Source organism: Ovis canadensis, chromosome 2 (assembly GCF_042477335.2).
Source record: "Ovis canadensis isolate MfBH-ARS-UI-01 breed Bighorn chromosome 2, ARS-UI_OviCan_v2, whole genome shotgun sequence".
Classification (NCBI taxonomy): domain Eukaryota; kingdom Metazoa; phylum Chordata; class Mammalia; order Artiodactyla; family Bovidae; genus Ovis; species Ovis canadensis.
Window position 1 is genome coordinate 23,917,941 of NC_091246.1, and position 21,596 is coordinate 23,939,536.

At 39.0% G+C, this 21,596-nt stretch overlaps 1 protein-coding gene across 2 annotated transcripts in view; it reads right to left on the bottom strand.

Moving 5' to 3' along the window:
* SHC3 (SHC adaptor protein 3) overlaps window positions 1-21,596 on the bottom strand; it is a 187,338-nt gene that overhangs the window by 19,320 nt on the left and 146,422 nt on the right. Inside the window, exons 8-11 of one of the 2 annotated variants that reach the window (XM_069575584.1) lie at window positions 11,263-11,413; window positions 10,190-10,277; window positions 7,504-7,662; window positions 3,942-4,237 (exon numbers count right to left, since the gene is read on the bottom strand). In XM_069575584.1, the coding sequence (XP_069431685.1) occupies window positions 3,942-4,237; window positions 7,504-7,662; window positions 10,190-10,277; window positions 11,263-11,413 (694 nt within the window). Of the gene's footprint in view, window positions 1-3,941; window positions 4,238-7,503; window positions 7,663-10,177; window positions 10,278-11,262; window positions 11,414-21,596 lie in introns of both variants that reach the window. The other variant, XM_069575583.1, reaches the window with a different exon arrangement.

Genomic DNA, 21,596 nt, shown 5'->3' on the forward strand with positions numbered 1-21,596 from the left:
TCACAGACAAAATTATCTGAGAGGTGAAGACGTGGGAGAGTACATATGGACATTCTATGACTGGAGAAAACTCCAGAAAGCCCAATAAGAAAATTAAAGGGGAAATATGGGGGAAAGATAGGAATACAAAATTTACAGAGAAACCTGTTAAAATGCAATCAAAGAACTGTATGGCAAACAATAAGACATCTCTCCACTCCCCACCCCCATCATATTAGCATAATTAGAGAGAGAAGAGGCAGATGAGGGACCTTCATCCTCTGCCACTGTGCATGTCGATAACCCTAGCCATTCTGGAAGTAAATGCAGCCCCACAGTGACATTACATGTATATGCATTCTGCAATCAAAAATTCCACTCTTGGGATAGGCCCAAGAGAGACCGTACCAGGTGCAGGGGGAAACAAGAGCAAGGTTTGCAGCAGCTTCAGGTTTTTAATCCTTCACAAAAGGGCTCAGGAAGTGATGTGTAGACTGTGTATCCAGTGAGCCCCAGATGGCCCACCCAAGTAACACTTCATCACGCAGAGGCACCACTGACAGATCTCAAAAACAAGTATCGAAGGGGAAAAGAGAGAAATGATTTGTGGAACAATATCATGTTTGTGAATTTCCAAAACACGGAAGCACAAAATATGTATTTTCCCTGGTATGTATATATGTGAGAAAAAAATCCATACAACCAAGGCAAGTGGATTGGAAGGCTATAAATTACATTTATGGGGCGTGGTTGCCCAGGTGGAAGGGAAAGAGGAGATGCAGAAGTCTAGGGAGCCTAGGTAGGCAGGGAGCCAAGTCCAGACACCTGAGGCAAAGCATCATCTCTAACACACACAGTTCAGCTGTATCCAAGTTCAACTGAAGACTGTCTTCATCCCTACCTGTCAATCAAGAAATGCAACATCTCTCATACAGAACAGACTTGTGGTTTCCAAGAGAGGGAGGGGATCGGGGAGGGAAGGACTGGGAGTTTGAGATTAGCAGATGCGAACGATTATACAGAGGCAGGATAACAACAAGGTTCTACTGTATAGCACAGGGAACTATATCCAATGTCCTATGATAAAGCACAATGTAAAAGAACATATATATATATATATATGTCTGTAAGTATAACTGAGTCACTTCTGTACAGCAAAAATTAACACATTATAAATCAACCATACTTCAACAACATTTTTAAAAATACAACATCCTTTACTATTGAGACAGCTCTACCTGCTGCATGCATTGTTCTCACTGGATAAGAGATTTTAAACAACAATCCTGGAATTTACTCAATATTTAGGTTAGTGTTCAGTTCAGTTCAGTCGCTCAGTCGTGTCTGACTCTTTGCGACCCCATGAATCGCAGCACACCAGGCCTCCCTGTCCATCACCAACTCCCAGAGTTCACTCAGACTCGCGTCCATCGAGTCACTGATGCCATCCAGCCATCTCATCCTCTGTCATCCCCTTCTCCTCCTGCCCCCAATCCCTCCCAGCATCAGAGTCTTTTCCAATGAGTCAACGCTTCGCATGAGGTGGCCAAAGTACTGGAGTTTCAGCTTCAGTATCATTCCCTCCAAAGAAATCCCAGGGCTGATCTCCTTTAGAATGGACTGGTTGGATCTCCTTGCAGTCCAAGGGACTCTCAAGAGTCTTCTCCAAAACCACAGTTCAAAAGCATCAATTCTTCGGCGTTCAGCCTTCTTCACAGTCCAACTCTTATATCCGCACATGACCACAGGAAAAACCATAGCCTTGACTAGACAGACCTTAGTCAGCAAAGTAATGTCTCTGCTTTTCAATATGCTATCTAGGTTGGTCATAACTTTTCTTCCAAGGAGTAAGCATCTTTTAACTTCATGGCTGCAATCATCATCTGCAGTGATTTTGGAGCCCAAAAAAATAAAGTCTGACACTGTTTCCCCATCTATTTCCCATGAAGTGATGGGACCAGATGCCATAATCTTACTTTTCTGAATGTTGAGCTTTAAGCCAACTTTTTCGCTCTCCTCTTTCACTTTCATTAAGAGGCTTTTTAGCTCCTCTTCACTTTCTGCCATAAGGGTGGTGTCATCTGCATATCTGAGGTTATTGATATTTCTCCCGGCAATCTTGATTCCAGCTTGTGCTTCTTCCAGCCCAGCGTTTCTCATGATGTACTCTGCATAGAAGTTAAATAAGCAGGGTGACAGTATACAGCCTTGACGTACTCCTTTTCCTATTTGGAACCAGTCTATTGTTCCATGTCCAGTTCTAACTGTTGCTTCCTGACCTGCATATAGGTTTCTCAAGAGGCAGGTCAAGTGCTCTGGTTTTCCCATCTCTTTCAGAATTTTCCTCAGTTTATTGTGATCCACACAGTCAAAGGCTTTGGTATAGTCAATAAAGCAGAAATAGATGTTTTTCTGGAACTCTCTTGCTTTTTCGTTAATCCAGCAGATGTTGGCAACTTGATCTCTGGTTCCTCTGCCTTTTCTAAAACCAGCTTGAACATCAGGAAGTTCACGGTTCATGTATTGCTGAAGCCTGGCTTGGAGAATTTTGAGCATTACTTTGCTAGAGTGTGAGATGAGTGCAATTGTGCAGTAGTTTGAGCATTCTCTGGCATTGCCTTTCTTTCGGATTGGAATGAAAACTGACCTTTTCCAGTCCTGTGGCCACTGCTGAGTTTTAAACTTAGTAATCCTAGGACTATGCCAGGGTGAAATCAAGTTTGTTTACTTACTGGAAGATGGGGTATTTAGTCAACCCTACAGAATTATTCATGGGAAGTAGATGGGGAAACAGTGGAAACAGTGTCAGATTTAATATATTTGGGCTCCAAAATCACTGCAGATGGTGATTGCAGCCATGAAATTAAAAGACGCTTACTCCTTGGAAGGAAAGTTATGACCAACCTAGATGGTATATTAAAAAGCAGAGACATTACTTTGCCAACAAAGATCCATCTAGTCAAGGCTATGGTTTTTCAGGTAGTCACGTATGGATGTGAGAGTTGGACTGTGAAGAAAGCTGAGCACCAAATAATTGATTCTTTTGAACTGTGGTGTTGGAGAAGACTCTTGAGAGTCCCTTGGACTGCAAGGAGATCCAACCAGTCCATTCTAAAGGAGATCAGCCCTGGGATTTCTCTGGAAGGACTGATGCTGAAGCTGAAACTCCAGTACTTTGGCCGCCTCATGCGAAGAGTTGACTCATTGGAAAAGACTCTGATGCTGGGAAGAACTGGGGGCAGGAGGAGAAGGGGTGACAGAGGATGAGATGGCTGGATGGCATCACCGACTCGATGGACGTGAGTTTAAGTGAACTCTGGGAGTTGGTGATGGACAGGGAGGCCTGGCGTGCTGCGATTCATGGGGTCACAAAGAGTCGGACATGACTGAGCGACTGAACTGAACTGAACAGAATTACTCAGACACAATCGTTCTGCTAGGAAGAGCCAAAAAGCCAAACTCACTGTCATGAGCTATTACTTCTCTGGGAGGGGGAAGCAAGAGACAATTAATAGGAGGCTTACCTCCTGCTCTGTCACATTTTACAACCTGCAAATAAAATCTTGTGGTTCAACTTGTAGAGAAATTTGAGGTGAGTATCAAAAGCCCAGGAACCCTGCACTTGCGAACAAAGATTCACTATGAATGTGTTTGGAAGGGAAACTCTCACAGTTTTTGTATTCACTTTTAAAGAACATGAGAATTAAGGCTTTCTACCTGGGCTCTGGTGAATTTCCAAATCTTATAAGTTGCATGGGGCTCTAATCATAGGCTCCAGTAATCTGACTCTGGCCTAAAAGTAAGTCCTCTGGGCCTGGTCTCCAGGGTCCCAGAGGAGTGACTGTCAGGACTCAGCAGGCATATGTTGGTAGAGAAGGGAAAGTGGTCCCCAGTGCAGTGACCTAGGGGAGACTGTTGGAGGGAGGGTGGCCAGTGCAGGCCACACTCCACCCTGTGCTCACCGTGCCTTCTGGGTCCACGAGCAGCAAGTGTTTGGCCTGGCCGTTATGCATGCCAGTGAGGACGAAGGATCCCGGGTTGGTGGTACTCTTCCTGACCAAGAAGTCTCCATCTCTCTTTAGCAGCCCCTCTGCCTCCTTCCTACTCATCTCCCCTTGGTACCAAGGCTCTGCTTTCAGTTCTTCCAGCATCTTGGCATCTGGTGCTCTGGGTGAGACGGGGCTGATGCATTCCATGGAGGCTGCCTTGCTCAACACAGGCCCCAAGGACTGAATCTTGAGAGCATCTTCAAAAGGCTCTGCCAACAACATGTGCCAGCAACACGTCAATTCCAAGGAGAGCAAAAGATAAACAACACAATGTGAGGTTTGGCAATGCAAAGACAACTTTGATCAGAAAAAAAAAAAAAAAAAACAAAGTAAAGTAGAGAAAACTGACTGGCTGGTGAGATAACAAGATTCTCGTAATGGCATTTGAAAACACAGCCCCAGACTTGGCATGACTCTTTCTGATGACTCTGCTTTCCCAAGACAGCTGGGCATTGTGTCTTGTGCCAAAGATTCAAGCACACCCTTTGTCTCACTAGTTAGAATGACTTCATTTTTGCATGCTGCAAGAGGCCAGGCATACTACATGCCACCTACTTTCTCTGGTACATTGGCTAGCCTCTTTAACAAATATGCTCTCTTCTGAATAAAAATCTGTCAATACCAAAGAAGATACACAGAGGAAAAGACAAATTGCAAGGTTTTGTGCAAAACCAACACCCAGCCCAACAAATGTTTCTTTCAAAATCTGTATTAGGTGCATTTTTTTAAAAGAGAAGAAAACCAACGTTTATTAGCGGCCTTTTGTGTGACTTGCCCCAGGCTAGGAGCTCTACCTCCCTTTGACATTCACTTGTTTCCCTGGGGGAAAAGGCTCTTGTATGAATGTTTGAGATTGAGCTTGATTCCATGCCCTTCAGAACACACTTCTCACTGCGGGGCATTGCTCTAAACAGCAACAAATATCAGCAGTGAGAGAAGTCGACAGGCACATCGAATTAAATCTCAATGTTGGATTTTCAAACAAAGCAATAGCACTTACAACAGCACTCTGAAAAATGCACACAGTGCTACACAAAAGTAAGGTGTTGTGATGTTTATTGAGGACCACACTGCCAACATGCTACAATGCAAACTCCACAAGACCAGGAAAGTTTCTCTCCTGGGCATAGCTACATCCCCAGAGACCAACACTGCTCCTGGGTCATAGTTTGTACCCTATAAACATTCAGGGAGTGCTCTAAAATAAAACCGCTTGTTAAATGTTAGCAGAGAATGGGCAGAAGTGAATAAAGGAAACCAAAACCAAGACATTTTGACAACTTATTAAATTATTTACAGATTTGGGCACCCCCCCCCACAAAAAAAGAAGAGGTAAAACTATGAGCTAAAATTGTTTGTGTATTTTCTTTTTTCATTCTACTTTTTCCCCTGATTACCCAGAGTAGTTGAAAATTTGTGTTCTGTTTCTATACCATCACCATCACCACGACATCACCATCATCATGAACATCATCTTCGACCCACTAGCACCAGCCTCACTACCACTATCAACATCACCATCACCCACACCACTATCACCATTTCACCATCATCGTCACCTTTATGACCATCATTATCACCACCACCGCCGGCAGTACCATTACCAGAACAATCACTATCCCTATTGTTATTTAGATATAGTGGTTCAAGATACTGCTTCCCTGGTGGCTCAGACGGTAAAGAATCTGCCTGCAATGCAGGAGACCAGGGTTCAGTCCCTGCATCAGGAAGATCCCCTGGAGAAGGGAATGGCAACCCACTCCAGCATTCTCGCCTGGAAAATCCCATGGACAGAGGAGCCTGGCAGGCTACAGTCCATGAGGTCACAAAGAGTCAGACACGACTGAGTGACTAACACTTGGACTTGGGGTTCAAGATAAACAGAGCACTGGGTCTACTTCTGTAATACTTTTCAATAGACATTAGCTACTCCGGGGCTCTTTCTACTTTCTCCCCTTCTCTAGTTTTGGGAGTAGGAGTGGAAATTGAGGGATGAGAAAAGGGTGGCTTGGGCTTTCATTTTTCCCATTTCAAACCCCAGCCTAATCTAACTCTCCTCCGGCTCTGGGGCCAGAATTCACTGGCAACTTGGCTAAATTAAGCAGTGAAAATGGTCTGCCATAAATTCAACTACTAAAATGAAGTTGGGAAACATTGTTAAAACTAGAGCAGAGGATCAAGGAGCTAACAGTTGGTTCTAAATTTTGCAAAGTCGCTTTATACCTCCTGGGCTATTTCCACTTTTTTTTTAAATGAAGAGATTGGATTAGATGATTCTGCAGTACTTCCGGCTCTGGTGAATTTCTGTCTGTCATCCTGGGAGAAATAGACTATTGTTGTCATGGTGCAGTCTATTCATAAAAGCACTCAATCCTATCCCCACCCACATGCAATACCAAGTATTCAACCAGCAGTGAATTTACCAAACTTCTGGCATTCTCTATTTCCTCCTCTGCCAAAGAGTAATAATAATGATAATAATAATATCTACCCATAAGACTAATGGAAAAATTAAATAATATGCACCTTGCCACATGGTAGAAACTCACTAAATACTAGTCTCCTCTCCTTCCCTCTTTAGCCTGTAAAATTCTCAAGGAAGTTGAAAAAGGTATCTGGGGGTGTAAAGCTATCTGTGAGTTTGGAATGCTTTTTCACAATTCTTTAACAACAATCTACACTTTTATTAACCAGTTCACAGATGATTTATTTTTCCCAATCTATGTGACAAACAGAGGTTGCTGACACACATCACATGAGTGCAAGCAACCGCAGTTTGTGGTCACTCTTCTCACCCCATTTTATTTTTCATCAGAGCATTTGTCACTACCTGTAACGCATGGCGGTTATTTAAACTCCATGACAGTAGGGACTTTGTCTATTTTGTTTTCCTGTATATCCCCAGTAAATAGAATAGTATTTGACACCTGGTAGGTGTTCAGTGGAGAAGAAGAAGGGGCGAGGGAAAGTGGATGTGTGTACAAAAACACGTGGGTGTATTACAATTTCTCGCTTACGTGTTAGTTTTGTTCAGCAGATTAAGAGCTCTGTGAAAATAGGGGCCAAGGCATTTCAGCTTGGCATCCTTAAAACTGATACAGTATTTAAGGCACACTATATCCAATTAATACCTAAGTGAATAAATAAATGAATCCATTCATTTATGTATATCATATGTCTCAATGTGATTGAGACAAAGTTAATTATAAAAAGAGGGGGAAGTTGCTTTGTCTTCCGCAGAGAACTGTAGAGAAGGTTGTAATATGAAAGCAGGGGTCGGCCAAGTTCAAAGCCTTGAAAAACTCAATCAAATAACACAGGAAAAAAAAAACCAGCTAATCAGCATCCTTAATCAAAACCACTCTGGAAGAAAATTCAGTAATGGCACAGATTTCAAAGAAAAGACAAAGTTAAAAAAAAAAAAAAAAACCAGCCTTAAAAGAGAAAAAAAAAACAATACCAAATGGAAACGCACTCATGTCAAAGAGGTCTTTCCGCGGACTGCTCTCTGCACTGCTGCCTGTGGCAGGCCCCGTCTGCTGGGGGATTCGCTGGGTATTGACATAGGTGGGGGCTTCTCCCGTAGGAGCCACACGTGATTTCCCTTCAGGCATGCTGTAGATGTCCAAGGATCCTGCAACAAGGAAACAGACCTCCTTTTTCTTCTGATCATGATGCTTTTCATGTTAAGCCAGCCAGTGTTTCACAGAGAAATTCCTTTAGTCCATTCATAAGAAAATCCTTCTTTCAGATGCCCATCTATTAACTCTCTTCCCTGACCCTCTTACCCTGCTGTGCTTCGGCTAGGATGCTCTCCACTCCTTCCTGTCAAAATGGGACCTGCTAGCCCAGGATGATGGACACCATGAAGGTTAGGAGCCCTGTCAAGACCCTAGGCCCATCTGACTCAGGCCGGGGGCCAGGAGGGGCGGGGGAGCTACACCCGCCACAGAAGCTCCCTCAGCCTCCTCATTCCCTCTGCGAAGGGCTGAGAGCAAAATAACTGAGCAGGAGAACAACGAGCCTTAATTCCACTGCTCTTTTTTTAAGTGTAGGTGAATGCTTCATATATTAACTCCAAAGAAATGCAATGCATTTCCAATGCTCTGGCCCCATTTTTAGAAATAAAGCAATATTTAGCCCCATTTGCTTCCTAATGAATTGAGACACTTTCCTTATAAAACAGAATCAGGCTTGTGCCATCATGGGACTTCCCAACTGAAGCAAGACTGTTGAGGCCCGACTTGGGAGGGGGGAGGTCACTGTTATCGTCACCCAAGGTGAATGAAGGGTGTGGCCCTGTTAAGGTCACCATCTGATTCTTTGTACAGGTCACTATTTGTAACAAACTTCCGCAGATACTCTCAAGACCACCTTGGACCTGGAGAGAAGTCACCTCTCCAGGTGGTGGGGCATGAGAGTCAGCTCAATTCAACCAGCAAGAGTGGGTTCAGGATTCTTTAGGAAGCTTTCCCAAGAGCCCACTGAAGGGCTTTTGGCAGACCACTGTCTCTGCCTATAAGTCTGAGAATGCAAGTGTCCTGAGAAAGTCATCAACTTCAGATGGTTGCAAGTGTTGAGTACAGGGCAGGGAGATATACACTCCTTGGTGGTGATACCCAGAGTTCAGTTTCATTTAGGGGAAATGGCTGCTAGCAGATTAATAGGGGTTTATTTGTTCTATGGACAAGGTATTATTTGCTTTCCAATAAAACTTGAAATTCATTAAGAGTTATGAGTCTCAAGTTTCAGGCCAAGAACTTATATACGGCTCATTTTTCCTCTGGTGAATTTGTTACATTGTCTGTTCTTAATCTGGCTGGAATAACTTGGATATAAAAAAGACCTCATTTTCAAATAAATCTAACAAGTTTTTCAATACAGTCAATATCTAATGTAAGTAATGTGTCTCTCTTAGTCTTTAATAGTTATTCTATGTCTAAGTACATGATTGTTGTATAAAATGCTTTAAATGTATACAGAACAAAGTTGAAAATGTAAAAAAGTGCCTCTGGCAAAGTTGTAACTTTAATTTGCTATTTCCATCCTATTCTGAGGTAGAGTCATGTAGTTTGACTCTTTTATGGATTATTAACTGGGCAGCACAAACAGGTCATCTTTAAGCTGGGACAGGCATGACATAAAATTATTTCACGGGAGGAACATTTAAAAAATATATTGTCATTTACCCACTGGCACAAATGGCAATAATGTAGGTGAAAACCTTAATGTTAAACCAACAAATGGTTAAAATATATACATAGAAGCATACATTGGATCTTAATTCATTTATCACTCCATCTCCTTCAGACCCTGTAGCCAGGACCCTGGAACCATCAAAAGTTCTCGAAATGTTTGAGGAGGTAAAATGCTTAAAATTAAAAGAAACCTTTAAAATGTATAGATACATACATGTGTATGCTTGTCTAAAAATAACTGTCTAGAGAATAGAGACTGACATTAGCAATTAAACTAAATAGTACTTAATTAGTCACACTATTTTTAATGTGGGATGTAGGTGCATGCTTATAGGTTTGATAGAAGTGAAATGTCCTCTAAAAGGACCCAGGCCCTGTGACAGACTTGTATTCCAGGTGCCATCTCTGCCGGGCTGGTGTCACTCCGTTCTTCCTAAAGGTGACCGTAGAAGGAGGAGGTGGGGCAGAGGAAAGGAAGGGAAAACTACAAGCTGCCATTAGAAGCTACCAGGATTCAGTATTGACTCCAGAGTCTCCCACCTTAGCCTCGTTTGAACTGGGTGTGGAGTTGGCCCTGGGGAGGTGAATTCCTTAGTCCCTGGGGGGGGGGGGGCAAGCCCTCTTGCTAGAGAAGGGCCTTAGATGCATGGTCTCAGTGTGCAGGAGAACAAGAAGAACTGGGAGGGGTGAAGAGTGAGCTGGTCCTGGTACCCAGGGATGGATTATCTGATGCATGCCCTCTGACATCCCTGACAGCCATTATTTCTATTTCTTTGATCTGGTATCCCTGACAGCCATTATTTCTATTTCTGTGATCCAGTTGGGAAACTGCAGCCCCACCCACAGCAGTTATTTCCAGTCAGCCATTCTGCCACTCCACAGGACAGGAACTACCCACTAGGGAGCACGTCACTTTTGAAAAGTATTTTTTATGTTTCTTGTCCACCTTACCTTGCCTCTCACCTTGCCTGACAGGTGTTTGCTGCCAGTCTTCACCAAACGGGTCTCCTAAGTGTCTTCCCTGGTAGTAAGTTTGCTCTTTTCCTGCAAACTATAGACATATGTAAATACAAAACAAGAAAAAGTCCTCCTCGTCTTGCGTCTCCACCTTTGAAATCCATAATACTTTAGAAGGGACTTCAATGACCAGTGGATTGCATCCCTGTTGTACTCAGTTTTCCCTTCATGCCTCACAGTTGACATGAAGATTTGGGAAGTTAGTCTGTGTGGGTGTGAAAAAGAGGCTACATCTCATCAAAACTACAGATGCTCCCTGCTTTCAGTAGCCCCCCACCTCCCTTCCCTAAGTGTGACCATAAATTAAATTCTCTACATACAGCCACATCACGCAACACGCCTTAAAATAGATTTCAGTTAGAGAATATCTATGTGTCAGAACATAGTTCCCACCCAGCACATACACCCATAACCATTCATTCCTGGGCAAAGCCACCTTGTCGATTCCTTCTTATACAGCTATTGACACTTGGCTCCAGTGTTATTTACCGCTTTTATTGTCATCCACATAAGGTAAGTGACATCAAAAAATTCCATTTAACAGAAATATCATAGAGATAGCATAACTCTAGAAAGAGAATGCCTTACTAGAATTTTGAATTAGAGGGGAAAATCAGGGAGATAAGTAAAACAGAAAACCTCAAACAAAAACAAAAAACCTTATGTTAAAGGCTTACATTCTTTCTCTTTCCAGAGAACTCAAAGAACCCCAGGCTTTCAGAAGTCTTGAACTCTCTCTTTTCCTCATTAAGTTCACAATACAATGGGATTTGTCCTAGGATGAAGAGGGAAATTGCAGACTTGTATCTCAGGAATCACAATGGGGTTCCAAGGCATTTGACTAAATCTTGTGATGTTAAAGCAAAAGCTTCCCCTACTGTCTGCTTCATGAAATTCAAGGGGAGGAAGTTTGTGACTTTTTCTGTCTGGATAGAATATCAGCCTGAAAATAGAGTTGAAGAAAGCAATAGGAAATGAAGTTCAGTTAGCTACCATTCAAGGAAAGATATAAGACTCACCTGGGCTGTGTCAGGACCGTGGGGTCTGGCTTTCAGGCGAGCATCGGCAAACCCCCCTGGAGGAGGTGTCTTGCTTGGAATACTGTTGTAATACGGGTGGTCTGAGCCATCACTCTCCTCTTCAGTCCATGGCTCATCTAGACTCTGCATTCTGTTAAAAGAGGATTTTCAAGAACTTTAGCCAAAATTTGAGCTTATTGTCAAAACAAAAAAATCTAACGTTAGTAACTATAGTCCCAGAAAGCAGAGTTTAGTCACTCTCCCTTCAACGATCTAGGTCTCAGGCACATATAAAAAGCAGATGAATGATTCAGCCAAATATCCCTGCCTTATTCACAGTGCTACCCTTTAGAAAATTCCAGTCTTATTTGAAGCAGAAAAGAACTCCTTTATTAAAAGTACATTTTAATGAGGAAAGACATAGTTGATATGTAATGATAATCAGCTGCTTGAGGTATTGACACACATTTTAGTATATCATGAAATTTACCCAAAACAAAATTAACTTTAATGGAGATTTAGTGACATCAAGGAAATTGGCAGAGTAAGGACCTCTGAATTATTCTATCTTCTGTAATGACAACAAGAAAGCTAGCAAAAAATGTTTTCATGATCAACATTTTTAGAACTCTGGAAATTAATCAGAAGTTTGTACCGATCTAGAGAGTGTTTTGAAGAAGGCAATGGCACCCCACTCTGGTACTCTTGCCTGGAAAATCCCATGGATGGAAGAGCCTGGCAGGCTGCAGTCCATGGGGTCACACAGAGTCGGACACAACTGAAGTGACTTAGCAGCAGCAGCAGCAGAGAGTGTTTATTAAACAAACAAACAAAAAGACATAAATAGCTGTCAGGACAAGAGCTTTGTTGTATTTTAACTTGCTCTGTTTCCATCTCCAGGGTAGACTTAAAAGCCAAAATTCAGTAGTCACAGTGAAAACCAGCAGCCTAAATAGCTAGACATGGGAGGAGCAAAAAAGCATTTCAGTTCAGTTTAGTCGCTCAGTCATGTCTGACTCTGCGACCCCATGAATCGCAGCACGCCAGGCCTCCCTGTCCATCACCAACTCCCAGAGTTCACTCAGACTCACGTCCATCAAGTCAGTGATGCCATCCAGCCATCTCATTCTCTGTGGCCCCCTTCTCCTCCTGCCCCCAATCCCTCCCCGCATCAGAGTCTTTTCCAATGGGTCAACTCTTCACATGAGGTGGCCAAAGTACTGGAGTTTCAGCTTTAGCATCATTCCTTCCAAAGAAATCCCAGGGCTGATCTCCTTTAGAATGGACTGGTTGGATCTCCTCGCAGTCCTGTAAATTCCTATTCCCAGAAAACAGTCATTATGACCTTTCTGTTCATTCTCTATAACCTCCACTCCCAAAACTGTTTTTATTTGACCTGATTCAGAGCTTGCCTATGGAAAACAGCTTCTTCCATAAAGTCATTTGTCAAAAACAATTAGAGGCAATTATTTAACACTATGACTCCCTGAAACAATAGATAACATTTGGGCTAAAAAGTAAGCTAGTCAAAAAGCTTAACAGAAAAAGGTAGGAAATTATAAATTTTGACCTATTTCTAGGAATCTAGGCATCTACATGTATGCATAGAACTGTTTTCACATCCGGGTTGTGTGCCTGCTCAGAAAAGATGTAAAAAGGCATTAGTTCTCATCTGCACTGACCTTGAAGTTTTGCACAAGCAGAAAGTCAAAGCTAAAGCAGAGTTGTCAACTGCCTAGCCAAGTGTTAAAGGAATTGCCCAAGATTCACACAGAGCACCTCAGCAAAAACTGGGGGACTTGGTTTCAGACATTTAAATCTCTCTTTGATCATTAGCTGTCTAATAAGTGAACTGAGCAGAGTTGTCAGTGGTCATATGTAACAAAATATAGACTTGACCAAGTTGGTTTAGGAAAATCATTAAAACAAACAACCACAACAAACAGCAACAACAGCTACTCCAGTGAACACAGAAGTAATAAGAAAGTAAACAGTCATATTGTTTATATGGAGACCTTTTGAGCAATCTGGATAGAGGATAAAACCAGCCTCAACATTATCTTAAGCTAAGGCCTAATCCAGAGCAAGTGAATCCTAATTATTTTCAATTTATGAGAGATGAGGAAGCTGCAGAAGAAAAGCTTGAATCTAGCAGAGGTTTGTTCATGAGATTTCAGGAAAGAAACTATTTCCATAACATCAAAGTGCAACGCAAAGCAGCAAATGCTGCTGTATTGATAGAAACAATTGCAAGTTATTTGGAGTATCTCACTAAGATAATGAAGGCGGCTACACTAAACAACAGACTTTCAGTGTAAACAAAATAGCTTCATATTGGAAGAAGACACCATCTAGGAATTTCAGAGCTAGAGAAAGTCAATGCCCAGCTTCAAAGAACAAACTGACTCTTGCTAGGGGCTAAAGCAGTCGGTGACTTTAAGTTAAAGCCAGTACTCATTTACCATTCTGAAAATTTTAGGGCCCTTAGGAATTATGCTAAATCTACTCTGTCTATACTCTATAAATGGATCAGCAAAGTCTGGACAACAGCATATCTATTTATAGCATGGTTTACTGAATATTTTAAGCCCAATGTTGAGACCTATTGCTTGGAAAGAAACAATTCCTTTCAAAATATTATGACTCATTGACAATGCACCTGGTCACCCAAGAGTTCTAATTGAGATTGATGTTTTTATGCTTGCTAATACAACATTTATCCTGCAGTCCCTGAATCAAGGAGTAATTTCAACTTTCATGTCTTATTATTTAAGAAATACATTTCATAAGCCTATAGCTGCCATAAATAGTGATTCTTCTGATTGACCTGAGCAAAGTCAATTAAAAGCCTTCTAGAAAGGACTGCATCCTAGAGCATCAAAAACATTCATGATTCATGGAAAGAGGTAAAATCTTCAACATTAATAGGAGTTTGGAAGAAGTTAGTTTCAACCCTCATGATGACTTTGAGGGGTTTAAGACTTACAGGGAAAGTCTGTGTCTACACAGAACTTTATGAGATATAAATGCCTATATGATAATAGACAATATCAAATCAGAAACATGAATTTCTGCCTTAATAAACTAGAAAATAAGAGTTAAACCCAAGCAAGCAGAAGGAAAAACAATAAAGATTAAGGTAGAAATAAAAATAGAAAATCAATAGCGAAAAGCAATGAAATCAAGATTTGGTTCTTAGAAAGATCAACAGTATTGATAAATCTATAGCTAGACTGACTAAGAAAGAAGAGAGCAGACTCAAATTACCAAAATTAGGAAGAAAAGAGGAAAAACTGCTACCAACCATACATGAATAAAAGGATTATAAGAGAAACTATTAAAAATTATATACGAACAAATTAGATAATCTAGACAAAATGGGAAAATTCCTATGAAGACTCAATTTATCAAAAATAACTCAAGAAGAAATAGAAAATCTGAAGATAACTGTAACAATGAGACTAAATTAGTAATCAAAATCTTGCATCCCAAGAAAAGCCCAGAATCATATGGCTTCCTGGTGAATTCTATCTAATATCTAAAGGAGAATTAATAGCAATTCTTCATAACTCCTCTGAAAAACAAGAGGAGGGAAGTTTTCAAACTAAATCTATGATGCCAGAATTATCCAGATGCCAAAATCAAAGACATTGCAAGAAAATAAAAAACTGCAGACCAATATCTTTTATGAATATGAATGGAAAAACCCTCAACAAAATACTAGCAAGCCAAAAATCCTCCAGCAAAATATAAAAAAAAAAATCATGCAGCATGACTAAGTGATATTTCTCTGGTGATGCAAGGTTGTTCAAATATTCAAAATCAACTAATGTAATATATCATACCAATAGAATAAAAACAAATGCCCAATACTCATATCTAGACACAGAAAAATCATTTGACAAAATCTGACAGTTTTCCATGATAAAAAAACCCTCAAAAATCTTGGAATAAAAAGGCATTTTTCTCAACCCAAAAAAGAGAATCTATGAAAAGTCCATAGCTAAGAACACGATTAATGGGAAAATTCTGAATATTTTCCTCCTAAGATCAGGAACATAATAAGTTTGTCCCATCTTTCCACCTCTATTCATTGTACTAGAGAATCTAGCCAGGACAATTATATAACAAAAAGAAATAAAAGGCATTCAGATTAGTAAGTCAGAATAAAACTATATTTAGTTGCACGGGACTAAGGAATACACATATACACCCAAATTATTAGAGCTAAATGAATAATAAAAAATAAATGAGTTCAGCAAGTTTCCACAATACACAATCAGTGTATAAAATCAATTGTATTTTTATGTATTAACAATAAAAACAAAATTAACAAGCAATTTCACTTATTATAGTATCAAAAAATAAAAGATTTATTCTTTTGGTAGTAAAAATTATCAAAACAAGTGTTAAGACTCATAACTAAAAATTACAAAACATTGTTGAAAGAAATTAAGGAATTCTAAATAAGTGGAAAGACATCCTGCATTCATGAATTGAAAGATGTAATACTGTTAAGATGGAAGTACTCCCCAAATAGGTCTATAGATTCAAGATAATTTCTATCAAAATCACAATTGTCTTCTTTGGTAAAAATAAACAAGCTATGCTATTCATTTGAAATTGCAAGAGGCCCAGAATAGTGAACAGGGTCAAACGTTAATAAAGAAGAATGTAGTTGGAGGACACATACTACCTCACTTCAAACTAACTATAAATCAATAGAACAGAACTATACAATTCAAGACTATATGGTATTGGCATAAGGATAGACATATAAATCAATGGAACAGAATTAAGAGTCCATAAATAAACCCATACATTTATAGTCAATAGATTTCAACAAGGATGCCCAAACAATTCACTATGTAAAAGAATAGTCTTTTCAACAAATGGTGCTATGATGACTGGATAGTCATTTGTGAAAGTTGAACCCTTAAGTCACACCATATACAAAAATTAACTCAGATGGATTAAAGACCAAAATATAAGAGCTAAAACTTAGAAGAAAACATAGATGTAAATCCTCATGATCTTGGATTAGGCAATGGTTTCTTACACATGACACCAAAAGCAAAAGCAACCAAAAAGAAAATAAGTAAATTATTTGGACCTCATCAAAGTTAAAAACTATGGTCCTTCAAAGGACATTATTAAGAAAATGCAAGACAACACAAAGAGTAAGAGAAAATATTTGCTAATTGTATATCTGGAAAGAGAATTGTATCCAGAATATATAAATAATTTCTACAAGTCAACAAGAAAAAGACAAATAATGCAGCCTTAAAAATGGACTAAGGATCCTGCCCATCAGAGGTTCAAGACCAGCTCCACCCATAAGAGGGCAGGCACCAGTCCCTTCTGCCAGGAAGCCTACTCAAGCCCTTAGACAAATCTCATCCACTAATGGGAAGATGCCAGAAGCAAGAGGAAATACAATACTGAAGCCTGTGGAAAGGAGACCACAAACACAGGAAGTTATACAAAATGAGATGACAGAGAAATATGTTGCAAACAAAGGCACAAGATAGAAACCCACAAGAACAACTAAATGAAGAGGAGACAGGCAATCTACCTGAAAAAGAACTCATAGTAAAGATAGTAAAGATGAACCAAAAATCTCTGAAAAACAGTGGAGGCACAGATGAAGTATATACATAAACTGTTCCATAAACAACTAGAAGACTTAAAGAACAGATGAACAGAAGTGAATAATACAACAACTGAGATGAAAAATAGACTAGACAGAATTAATAGCAGAATAACTGAGGCAGAAAAACAAGTAAGTGAGCCGGAAGACAGAGTGATAGAAATCACTGTCACAGAACAGAATAAAGAAAAAAGAATGAAAAGAAATGAAGGTACTCTCAGAGACCTCTGGGACAGTATTAAATGCACCAACATTCACACTATAGGGGTCCCAGATGGAGAACAGAAAGAGAAAGGGCTGGAGAAAATAATTGAAGATATTCTAGTCAAAAACTTCCCTAACATGAAAAAGGAAACACTCACTCAAGTCCAGGAAGGGCAGAGAATCCCATACAGGATGAAACCATGGAGGAACAAACCAGAACACATATTAATCAAACTGACAAAAATTAAAGACAAAGAAAAAATGTGAAAAGTAACAAGGGAAAAGCAACCAGTAATACACAAAGAATCCCCATAAGGTTATCAGCTGATTTTTCAGCAGAAACTCTACACCAGAAGGCAGTGGCATGATGTATCTCAAGTGATGAAAGGGAAAAACCGACAACCAAGAATACTCTATCCAGAAAGGATATCATTTAGATTTGGTGGAGAAATCTAAAGCTTTACAGACAAACAAAAGCTAAGAAAACTCAGCACCACTAAACCAGCTTTACAGCAAATGCTAACAAACTTCTCTAAGTAGAATGAGACCAGCAACCTAAAACATGAGGCTTTGTACATATATAGACTTTGTACATATGTAGATTGCTAGATCAGAACTGGTGACAGCACACAAAAGCTACAATAGACACACATACAGAAAAGAAAAAACAACGCAAACACAGCACTAAAGATGGTCACCAAACCACAAGAGAAGAAAATAAAAGAAGATGCAAAGAAAAAAGAACTACAAAAACAAACCCCAAACAGTTAAGAAAATGGCTATAGGAACACGCATATCAATAATTACATTAAAAGTAAATGGATCAAATTCTTCAACCAAAAGACACAGACTGGCTGAATGGATACAAAAGCAAGACCAATATATATGCTGTCTACAAGAGACTCACTTCAGACCTAGAAACACATACAGGTTGAAACTGAGGGGATGGAAAAAGACATTCCTTGCAAATGGAAATCAAAAGAAAGCTGGAGCAGAAACACTTACATCAGTCAAAATAGACATTAAAATAAAGACTGTTACAAAAGACAAAGGTCATTACATAATGATCAATGGATAAATCCAAGAAGATATAACAATTATAAATGTATTTGCACCCAACATAGGAGTACCTCAATACATAAAGCAAATGCTAACAGACATGAAAGGGGAAATCAACAGTAACACAACAATACTGGGGAACTTAAACACTTGCTTACACCAATGGACAGATCATGCAGAGAGAAAAGTAATAAAGAAACACAAGCCTTAAGTGACACATTAGATCAGATAGACTTAATTGATATCTATAAGAAATTCCATCCAAAAGCAGCAGAATACACTTTCTTCTCAAATGCACTTGGAACATTCTCCAGGATAAATAACCTTTTGGACCACAAATCAAGACTTGGTAAATTCAAGAAAATTTGAATCATATTAATCATCTTTTCTAACCACAATGCTATGAGATTAGAAATCAATTACAGTAAAAAAAATTTGTTAAAAAGAAACATATGGAGATTAAGCAATATGTTACTAAACAATCAATGGATCTCTGAAGAAATCAAAGAGGAAATCAAAAAACATCAAGAGACAAATGACACCAAAAACATAACAACCCAAAATCTGTGAGATGTAGCAAAAGCAGTTCTAAGAGGGACCTTTACAGGAATCCAATCTTACTTCAAGAAATGAGAAAAATCTCAAGTAAACAACCTAAATTTACACGTAAAGCAACTAGAGAGAAAAGAACAAACAAAATCTCAACAATCCTCAAGAAGGAAAGAAGTCATAAAGATCAGAACAGGAATAAATGACATAGAGACAAAGAAAAAAATAGCAAAGATCAATAAAACTAAAAACTGGTTCTTTGAGGAGATAATGTTGATAAACCTTTAGCTAGACTCATCAAGAAAAAAAGGGAGAAGACTCAAATCAATAAAATTAGAAATGAAAAAAGAAGTTACAACAGACAAGACAGAAACACAAAGGACCATAAGCAACTACTGCAAGCAACTATGTGCCAGTAAAATGGACAGTCTGAGAGAAATGGACAGATTCTTGGAAAGGTACAACTTTCAAAGACTGAAACATGTAGAAATAGAGAATATGAACACATGAATCACTGAAATTGAAACTGTGATTTAAAAACTTCCAACAAACAAAAGTCCAGAGCCAGATGGCTTCACAGATGAATTCTAACAAACATCTAGAAAAGAGTTAAAACCTATCCTTCTCAAACTAGTCCAAAAAATTATAGAGGAAGGAATACTCTCAAGCTCATTCTACACGGCCACTATCTCCCTGATATCAAAACTCAACAAAGATATCACACAAAAAAAGAAAATTACAGGCCAACATCATTGATGAACAAAGACACAAAAACCCTCAACAAAATACTTACAAACTGAATCCAACAATACATGAAAAGGATCAACACATGATTAAGTGGTATTTATCCTGGGGATGCAAGGATTTTTCAACATATGTAAATCAATCAATATAATACACCATACTAATGAACTGAAGAATAACAACTATATGATCATCTTAACAGAGGCAGAGAAAGCTTTTGACAAAATTCAATACCATTTACAAGAAAAACTCTCCAGAAAGTAAGCATAGAGATAACATAACATAATAAAGGCCATGTATGACAAACCCACAGCAAATATCATTCTCAACAGTGAAAATTTTGAAAGAATTTCCTCTAAGATCAGGAATAAGACAAGGATGTGCAATCTTGCCACTTTTATTCAACATAGTTTTGTGAGTCCTAGCCACAGCAATCAGAGAAAAAAAAAAGAGAAATTAAAGGAATTCAAATTGGAAAACAAGAAGTAAACTTGTCACTGTTTGCAAATGACATGATACTATACATAGAAAGTCCTAAAAATGTTACCGGGAAACTACCAGAATAGAATTTGGTAAAGTTGCTGGATACAAAATTAATATACAAAATCTCTTACATTCCAATACACTAACAACAAAAGATCAGAGAAACTAAGAGAAACTAAGAAAACAATCCCATTTATCACTGCATCAGAAAGAATAAAATACCTAGGAGTAATCCTTGCTTTAAGGAGGCAAAAGACCTCTACTCAGAAAACTATAAGATACCGATGAGAGAAATTAAAGATAACATAAACAGATGGAGAAATATACCACGTTCTTAGATTGGAAGAATCAACATTGTCATAATGACTATACTACCCAAAGCAATCAGCAGATTCAATGAAATGTCTTTCAATTTACCAATAACATTTTTCACAGAATTACAGCAAGAAAAATTTTACAATTTGTATGGAAACACAAAAGATGCTGAAGAGCCATGACAATCTTGAGAAAGAAAAACAGAGCTGGGGGAATGAGTCTCTCTGACTCCAGACTATACTACCAAGCTACAGTAATCAAAACAATGTGGTACTCACACAAAAACAGAAATATAAATCAGTGGAGCAGGAAAGAAAGTTCAGAGATAAACTTGCACACCTACGGTCACCTAATCTATGACAAAGGAGGGAAGAACATACAATGAAGAAAAGACAGTGTCCTCAATAAGTAAGCCTGGGACAACTACATGTAAAAGAATGAAATTAGAACATGCTCTAACATCATACACAAATATAAATTCAAAATGGATTAAAGACTTACGAAAGACCAGACACTATAAAATGCTTACAGGAAAACATTGGCAGAACACTTTCTGACATAAATCACAGCAAGATCTTTTTTGGTTGATCTCCAAGATTAACAAAAATAAAAGTAAACAAATGGGACCTAAATAAACTTAAAAGCTTTTGCACATCAAAAGAAATCATCAGCAAAATGAAAAGAAAGCCATAGAATGGGAGAAAATATTTTCAAACACAGCAACCAACAAGAGATTAATCTAAAATATGTAAACAGCTCATGCAGCTCATTATAAAGAACAAACAACCCAATCAAAAATGGGTGGAAGATCTAAAAAGACATTTCTCCAAAGAAGACATCCAGATGGTCAAAAATCACACAAAAAGATGCTCAGTATCACTAATTACTAGAGAAATACAAATCAAAACTACAATGAGGTCTCACCTCACACTAGTCAAAATGGCCATCATCAAAAAACCTTCAAACAATAAATGCTGGAGAGGATGTGGAGAAAAGGGAACTCTCCTCCACCATTGGTGGGAATGTAAATTGGTACAGCCACAATGGAGAACACTATGGAGATTCCTTAGAAAACTAAAAATAGAGCTACCATGTGATCCAGCAATCTTACTGATAGGCATCGTTCCAAAGAAAAATCATAATTTGAAATAATACATGCACCCCAATGTCCATTACAGCACTATTTACAATAGCCAGGACATGGAATCAACCTAAATGTCCATCAACAGAGGAATGGGTTAATAAGACGTGGCACATAAATGCAATGGAATATTTCTCAGCACTGAGTAAAATAAGTCAGACATAGAAAGATAAATAGCATATGATGTTG